Consider the following 8,966-nt stretch of genomic DNA (forward strand, 5'->3'; position numbering starts at 1 on the left):
TCTTTCGTAAAATAGTGTCTTTATACGAGTAGTATTTACTTCCTTCAAACGATGTATTTTAATGTGCATACATCATGAAAATTTTGTACAAAATTCCTTAGGCGCCGAACGCCGCCGCCGCCGCCGCCGCGCCGATATTTACGTAACTCGGCGGCGGCGCGTGAGAAATGACAAAAAACGGCGGCGGCGGCGGCGTGGCTCGGCGGCGTATACCTCTAATATATATATATATATAATTTTATATAATTATAAAATTATCAGCATTGAAGAGACAAAAGAAAATAGCCTAAACTTGTTAAAATCTCGTGCTCCTATTTATTTCTGCACCACGGTATCACTTGCCACAAAATTAAATGAAATACAGTTTCACACTCATGTTTATTAATATTTTGTAAATATTTTTTTAGAAGTGTAGCTCATTTTATAACATAAATAATATAAAGGAAAATATCTATAAAACGGTATTTTTTATGAAACAGTTCAATAAAAAGTGATATGTTATTCGTTTTTTATATGACAGAAAACATATTAAAAAACTATTTTACGATTTTAGTTAGAATCCGAAGTGTATGAGTTTCTCTACGCAAAGCACTCACATTTGCGTATGCTTTATATAAATAAATATAAAGTACACACATGTGCCTGTGCTTGGACACACACAAATTAATAAAATAAGTTGCTTAATTTTTAAGAGATTTGGTAAATTTTTTTAACAATTTTGGTAAGCTTTATTTTTTGGCCGCGGCAACACAGGTTGCGTTCCAGATAACTTCGTGTGAAAACCTGTAAAACTGTCAAATAACAAAATTATTCTCTTGAAATAGAGGAGCGAGAGCGAAACAATAAAAGTCACCTGGAACGCGAAAAACCACTTTTCCTGTAACTACTTCCATTTTTTTTAATGTAAAATGCCATGGAGACGATCAAATATCTTTACCAACCGTCTCGCGTTATGCTTGACAAAAAGCAAGCGCACTTGCCTTCTGATCGTCGTGGTGAGCAAGTGCGCGGACAAGAAAAAGAAATTGTTTGTTGAATTGACGAGTTTATTTGAACGTTTGCGGGCAAGACACGAGCCGCAATCACACATATGCAATGCTTGGTATATTTATTTGATTGTGTCCCTTGGCCCTTGGTTCTGTTTTTGTTTACAAATGCAACCCGGCCTATAGTTTGACACTTTCATGAACTTGCAGGAAGAAAAACTTCAGACTAAAACCTACAACTTCTGACTGAGAGAGAGAGCAAGTTACTCTTACAAAAGTGGTTTAACTTACAGGCTAACCTAATATTCACGCACGCCGCCAATTTATTGTCAAAAATTTCTCATGCACATGCAACTTGTATGAGATCAACCGAAATTGAACGGCGTGCGTATGAAGCTAACTCAATTTCCAATTTTTGTTCTGCGTGACATTTTGATTTGACGTTTCGCTCAATGAAATCAAATGCAAAGGCATGCAAGTCAATTTCGGGTGACGCAAAAAAACAAATTCGACGGCATGCGTACCAAAACGCAAGCCGCGAATATTAGGTTAGCCTGTAACAGGGTTTTTGGCACCTGGCACGCTTTCCTGCAAATCGTGAATATCGTGAATATCGCGAGCACCTGGAACGTAACTATTATAAACTGTGGTTGCTTTTTCCAATTTTTTCATGTGAGCCAACTAAATACAATCAAGGGCACATTGCATCCACAATATTTTTTCATTAAAATCGGCCTCAAGCTCAATAAAATTGTTGATTATGCATAAATATACATATGTACATGTGAATGTAGTATACATAGTATATCGAGGGCTTATATTCAATACCCTTTAACTGTATGTTTCACAAAAAGTGCAATGTGATGTTAGAACCCATCTGGTACTTACCTGTCGTCACTGATGTTAATTCTGACTTTGCAATTGGATAGTAATCTTCTGTTAGGCGTTATACAAGGTCAGCATTAATATCACCGATGGTAGTTAAATCTTAGGTGGATTTTTATATCACAATCGAAAGGTGTTTATGTATTTTATTTGTCGAAAAACACTCTTTCGTAGAAATGGTATAGAGTTCTTGAAAATCAATATTTTTCTATCGGAAACCTCTCGTTCTCTGCAGGAGACTTCCAGTAATAATATCCAATGGTTTATTTAACCATTTTTTAATACTAAAGATTATTTATTGGTCCCCCGATTGTATTTTCTGGGGTTTTTGGCGAACCTATAAATAATATTTACCCAGGTATACATGGCGTCTATGTAACATTCTATGCTGCTCATATTTCATACAAAAAATCCTTGCGCATTTTTATTTCACCACTGATTCCTTTCTTATTTGTTCATCGATTTTCTTCCTTGAAAGCTTAATTTTTTAATGAAACTATCAGTCTAATGAAAGTGATGTGCATAAGGGTTATGAAGAATTTTGTTAGCTTTCATTTGCCGTACTTCATATTAAAATTGTTAGATTTGTTCGTAAGATATACGTGATTAACTCGAATCACTTTTTTCAGCTGAACAATGGCAAATTGCAAGTATGTATCTCGAAAACTTATTAATAAAAGAAATATATTGATTTTCGGACTCAACGAGCGATTCTGCGTAGGAAATGGATAGTGTCATACGGTGAACAAAAAATAAAAATAAAAAAATTTGTGATCCAGGGCTATTATTTTGCTTAACTAAAGTGCATATTATACATAAATATATAGTATGTATATTATACACAGTATATCGACCCCTTTGTGCAAAATTATCGTATGTTACAAAAACCAAATTTTACAAGAAAGTATTTTTTGTATTTTTCTCTGCTTTGGCTAGCACCAGCAATACCAAAGTTTAGATTTGCTGAGATAATTGAGAAATATAACTAAACGCAAGATTTTTTTTGTAGAAAGGTCTCTACATTATAATTTCTTAGCCCATATGATAATTTCGCCTACAAGAAAAAAAAATCATAGTCATATATGTACGATAAAATTTACAGTAAATTTTTGGGTGATACGTTATGGGTTGTAAAACAAAGTTGCATCAAAAAGTGAATTTCGTAAAAAATGTAACATACGATAATTTTGCGCAAAGGGGTCGATATGTACATATCGTCATCTGAAAAGCAAAAAGCCGTAACAACATCGTAAATGAAATGGAAAAAGTCGAGCCTAATATTTTAATTTTTTTCATAAAATGGTGCGGGGAGTTGTAATTCGATGAAATCGATCATATAAATCAAAAAGTGAATTTTGAATTTTTTATTAGATATGACTTTTCGCATTTTATCGATAATCATTTGTTACGTCTTTTTGCATTTCAGGTAACGATATATGTATGTAAACGTACACAGATATGTATATTTACATAATTATTATTTTTTTGTTTTACCAAAGATGTGCCACTTCCACCTGCCCACAAACTTACAATGGACGAAGTGTTCGATGCAAAGACGGGGAAGCCGAACTATGAAACAATGCGGGCACACTTCTTGCTCGAAGGGCGCATGGAGGAGGGTCCAGCGCTGCGCATCATAAATGAAGGAGCTACCTTATTGCGAGCGGAAAAAAATATGATTGATGTGGAGGCACCGGTGACAGTGTGCGGCGACATTCACGGTCAGTTTTTTGATCTAGTCAAATTATTCGAAGTTGGCGGGCCACCAGCTTCCACGCGGTATCTTTTTTTGGGTGACTATGTGGACAGAGGATATTTCAGCATTGAGGTATGTATGTACGCAAGTGCACATGTGCATACAAACACATACAGTTTTATACCATGCAAGTACATTGAGGTTGTTTATGTTAAAAAATACTGTTTTTAAACATTTTAACGATCATCTGAATACGCCGTCTCTCAATTTGACCTCCATATCTTCAGTGTGTGCTTTACTTGTGGGCGTTAAAGATTTGCTACCCGACGACACTGTCTTTGTTGCGCGGCAATCATGAATGCCGCCATCTAACAGAATATTTCACATTTAAACAGGAATGTATGAGCATTATTTATGCCCTTAATGTATTTTGTTGTTATTCACTAATCTTTTTTGTTATTGTTTGAAGGCAAAATAAAATATTCTGAAGATGTTTATGATGCCTGTATGGAAGCATTTGACTGTTTGCCATTGGCGGCGCTGCTAAACCAACAGTTCCTCTGCATTCACGGTGGACTATCCCCTGAGATTTTCACTTTAGATGATATAAAAAAGGTAATTCGACCAAGCGTTTTATTATATTTTTAAAATTTTTTCCGAATTATTTCAGCTTTCATATTCGTAAAATTGTGTTGGTATTTATTTATTGGCAAATAATTATGAAAATCCACATAAGCGGTATATGGCGTAAATTATACTTATACACGCATATGTACATACAAATGTATGTATGATTTGTCTGGCCAATTTTCATCTTGAGGCGAAAAATATATGTATATGTATACTATACCATGATATTCTTTATTTTTTGAACTTCCACGATTTAAAGATTCGGATATGAAAGACTTCAAAAGAGGCACAACTCAAAAATAAGATCCGGAAATACATCGTCACCTAAGGGTGAAAAGGTGTCAAGTCCATTTTTTGCAATTGTTCAGTAAAGACGAAAAATCGATGAAGTTTCGTATAACCTGCCATCTGCATCAAAACCTAAATTTGTTCACCTTTAGGTGGCGATATGTAACTGCTTGTGGATCGTAAAGAATCAACGCAATTGATTCAGAAGCAGGTACGATTGGAGTTTTCGAGTTAGAAAATATAATATTTTCATTAATTTGAGAAAAATCCTACGAATTTATTTATGCAAAAAAAAATCGACCGAAATTTGTTTTGAGTTGTGTGTCTATTGAAGACGGTGCCCGATATGTTAAAGCTACTTTTCTGATAGATTTTAATATATGGTACACACGATTACATACGAAAAAGCAGCATACATATGGCTCATTCCATGGTGACGACTGTGACATTTCAACTCACCTTTTAAAGCTTAATTCTTAAACTGTAATATAAAATTGTTTAAAACGAGCATTTTCTAATAGGTTTCCGAGGTATACATAATGTCTAGAAAAAAAAATTTCAAAAACAATTTAATCCAAATGAGTCATATGAATTTTAGTCACTGTGACGGGTGTGACAAACCTAATTACGCAAACCTAATTATGTACGGAGTGAAATGGTTTATAGTCGTTGCGCTGGGTATGCAGTTACAGTTGCATGGCTATACTCAATCCCGACTCTTGCGTCCTCGTTTGCGCACTCTGCGCAACGTGAGCAACCCATGTGCGAGATGCGGTAACCAATCCGAGTGGAGCCTTGGGTCCCGGCAGAAAGAGAGGGAGCTTCGGTGGGGCCACTCCGACTTATTCGGTTTAAGGGCTCACTGAAGTCTGCAGCGTCTGTTCACCAGTAGGTGCGGCTGCAAGTGGGTGTCTGCTTGGAGCAAGCGGCTCGCTATGTAAACGTGTATTTGGTTGCGAAACCAACTCCGTCCCAGCAATGGGTTTTGCGATGGGTTTGGGACCCGCCACGTAAAAACCACTTCCAGTGAAGAAGCAAGGTAAAGCCTCGGATGAGACCCCCCTTATGATGACGACCACGGCAAACGTTTAAAGGACTACGATTTGAGGGCATGAACCTGGAATGTCCGGACCCTTAATGGGGAAGGTGCCTCTGCCCGGCTGGTTGATGTCCTCGTAAGGACAAAAGCTGACATCACCGCCATCCAAGAAATGCGTTGGACGGGGCAAGGCAAGTAATGTCTGGGGCCTTGCGACGTCTAATATAGCTGCCATGTGAAGGAACGCAAATTCGGAGTTGGATCTGTGGTGGGAGAGAGACTCCGTCGCCGTGTACTGTCGTTCACCCCGGTGGACAAACGTCTAGCCACAATCCGCATCAAAGCGACTTCTTCAACATCTCGCTTATCGGCGCCCATGCCCCGATGGAAGAGAAGGATGAGGTATCCAAGGATCTCTTCTATGAGCGCTTGGAGCGCACGTATGAGCGCTGCCCCCGTCATTATATCAAAATCGTGCTTGGTGACTTCAATTCCAGGGTGGGCAAGAAAGGGATCTTTGGAACCACCGTCGGAAAATTCAGCCTCCACGACGAAACGTCCGACAACGGATTGAGGCTGATCGACTTCGCCAGTGCCCGAGACATGGTAGTATGCAGTACTAGGTTCAAGCATAAAAAGATCCATCAAGCTACGTGGCTGTCTCCGGATCGAAAAACGAGAAACCAAATCGATCAAGTTGTGATAGACGGAAGGCACGCTTCCAGTGTTTAAGACGTACGCACACTCCGAGGCCCAAACATCGACTCGGACCACTATATTGTTGCAGCCAAGATACGCACCCGCCGCAAAAAGTGTGCGCCCAAATATGCAAGGAAAGCTTAACGTCGAAAAGCTGCAATCACAACAAACAGCCAGCGCTTTCGCTACTCGACTCTTACACCTGCTCTCAGAGAGCACTCTTCAACAAACCGACATATGCCAGCAGTGGAACCACATTTCCCGCTCATTGAGTACCGCCGCCGAAGAAGTAGTCGGATTTCAGCGAGCCCGAAAGAACAACTGGTACGATGAGGAGTGTCAGGAAGCTGCAGAGAAAAAATATGCCGCCTACAGGGCCACTCTGAGATCGGGCGCAACGCGCGCTATTTGGGACCGCTATAGGGATCTGAAGTGGGAAGCGAGACGTATTTGCCGCAATAAGAAGAGAGAGGCCGAAATAGGTGAGTGAGAAGAACTTGAAATGCTAGCAGACAGGAAGAATGCCCGAAAATTTTACCAGAGAGTTAGGCGACTTACGGAAGGTTTAAAGACCGGGGCGTACTCCTGTAAGAATAACAATGGCGACCTAGTAACTGATGTCCAGAGCGTACTTAAATTATGGAGGGAACACTTTTCCGTCCTACTAAATGGTAGCATGATGACGGAGTCGACGTTCCACCGCCTGACTATGACGAGGTACGTAAAGCAATAACGCGGCTGATAAACAACAAAGCCGCTGGAGCTGACAACCTGCCAGCTGAGTACGGCGGCGAGGAGTTGATAAGGTGCATGCATCAACTCTTGTGCAGAATATGATCAGATGAACGCATGCCTGACGACTGGAATTTAAGTGTGCTCTGCCCAATCCACAAGAAAGGTGACCCCGCCATTCGCGCCAACTACCGCGGGATCAGCCTCCTAAGCATAGGTTACAAGGTCTTATCGAGCGTATTGTGTGAAAGATTGAAGCCCAATGTCAGTGAACTGATTAGGCCTTATCAGTGTGGCTTTAGACCTGGCAAATCCACCATAGACCAGGTATTCACAATACGCCAAATCTTGGAAAAGACCCGCGAGAAAAGGATCGACACCACCACCTATTTGTCGACTTTAAAGCCGCTTTTGACAGCACTAAAAGGAGTTGCCTATACACCGCTCTGTCTGAATTTTTCATCCCCTCAAAACTCATAAGACCTCCCCGAGCCGTTCGCCACAAAACGGGGTTTCAGACAGGGCGACTCCCTTTCATGCGACTTCTTTAATCTGATTTTGGAGAAGATAATAAGAGCTGCAGAACTGAACCGCTCAGGAACAATTTACTAGAAGAGCGTGCAATTGCTGGCGTATGCCGATGACATCGACATCATCGGTAACAAAAACCGCGAAGTCTGTTCTGCCTTTTCCAAGTTGGATAGGGAAGCAAAGCGAATGGGTCTGGTGGTAAACGAGGACAAGACGAAGTATCTCCTGTCATCAAGCAAACAGTCAGCACATTCGCGTCTTGGCACCCACGTCACTGTTGACAGTTACAATTTCGAGAAAATAGAGAAGTTCGTTTACTTGGGAACCAGCATTAACACCGATAATAATGTCAGCATTGAAATCCAACGCAGAATCGCTCTTGCCAACAAGTGCTACTTTGGACTGGGTTGGCAATTCAGGAGTAAAGTCCTCTCTCGACGTACGAAAACCACGCTCTATAAGTCACTTATCATGCCTGTGCTGGTATATGGCGCAGAAGCATGGACAATGACAACATCCGATGGGGCGGCTCTTGGAGTGTTTGAGAGAAAGATTTTGCGGAAGATTTACGGGCCTTTACGCGTTGGCGACGGCGAGTACCGCAGACGATGGAACGATGAGCTGTATGAGCTTTACAACGATATGGACATAGTGTAGCGAATTAAAATACAGCGGCTCCGCTGGCTTGGTCATGTCGTTTGAATGGACACCGACGCTCCAGCTCTGAAAGTATTCAACTCGGAGCCCGCTGGTGGTAGCAGAGGAAGAGGGAGGCCCCCACTGCAATGGAAAGATGAGGTGGAGAACGACTTGGCTTCACTTGGCGTCTGTTGGCACAGAGGAGAAACGACTGGCGTGCTTTGCTGAACTCGGCCAAAATCGCTTAGGCGGTTACAGCGGCAAAAAAGGAGAAGAAGTAGAAGTAGAATAAGAATTACGTACTACTTAGTTGTATCACAGTTTTTCTGCTAATTATGTCTTCTTCATATGGTTTTAAATAGTTCGTTGTTTATTTCAAATTCAAATTTGACCTGTGACAAGTTGAGCATGAATACACAAATACACATTATAGACAACTAAACTAACTTTATTTCTAAAAAAAATCGGATTTTACAAATACATAAAATATTCTGCCACCTAAAGACGGGATAATCCTTGATCGCACTCTTCATCTCCACTGTCTGGCTGAGTCATTGTAAAGTACGTTATTTTTAAATAGTAGGTACTACACTTTTCATGAGGCTGTTACCTGTCAAAACGTATGAGATACTGTTTCTTACACTGACAATTGAAGTAATGATTTCTTTGCATCCCTGACAGCATAGCTTAGTTTTCCCATCGCTCGAGCAACATTTCTTTATGATTAGCATTATCATCGGTTATCACAAACAGATATATGATACATTTCATATTAGCAGATAAGTAAGGGTAGCAGTTACTGGCCGAATTTATTAAAATTTGTCAAACTTTGAATTGTGAC

General features: G+C 40.2%; 1 protein-coding gene across 2 annotated transcripts in view; it reads left to right on the forward strand.

Annotated features, from left to right (window-relative positions):
- Window positions 1–3,370: 3,370 nt before the first annotated feature.
- Window positions 3,371–8,966, forward strand: part of LOC118738566 (serine/threonine-protein phosphatase 2B catalytic subunit 1) — a gene marked incomplete at its 5' end in the record, with an annotated part of 28,694 nt that continues 23,098 nt past the window's right edge. For both annotated transcript variants that reach the window (XM_036469506.1, XM_036469507.1), the window contains 3 exon segments: window positions 3,371–3,699; window positions 3,855–3,966; window positions 4,037–4,182. In XM_036469506.1, coding sequence (XP_036325399.1) covers window positions 3,371–3,699; window positions 3,855–3,966; window positions 4,037–4,182 — 587 coding nt within the window.

The sequence above is a fragment of the Rhagoletis pomonella genome, unplaced genomic scaffold, assembly GCF_013731165.1.
Source record: "Rhagoletis pomonella isolate Grant_MI unplaced genomic scaffold, Rhpom_1.0 Rhpom_scaffold_00004, whole genome shotgun sequence".
Lineage (NCBI taxonomy): Eukaryota > Metazoa > Arthropoda > Insecta > Diptera > Tephritidae > Rhagoletis > Rhagoletis pomonella.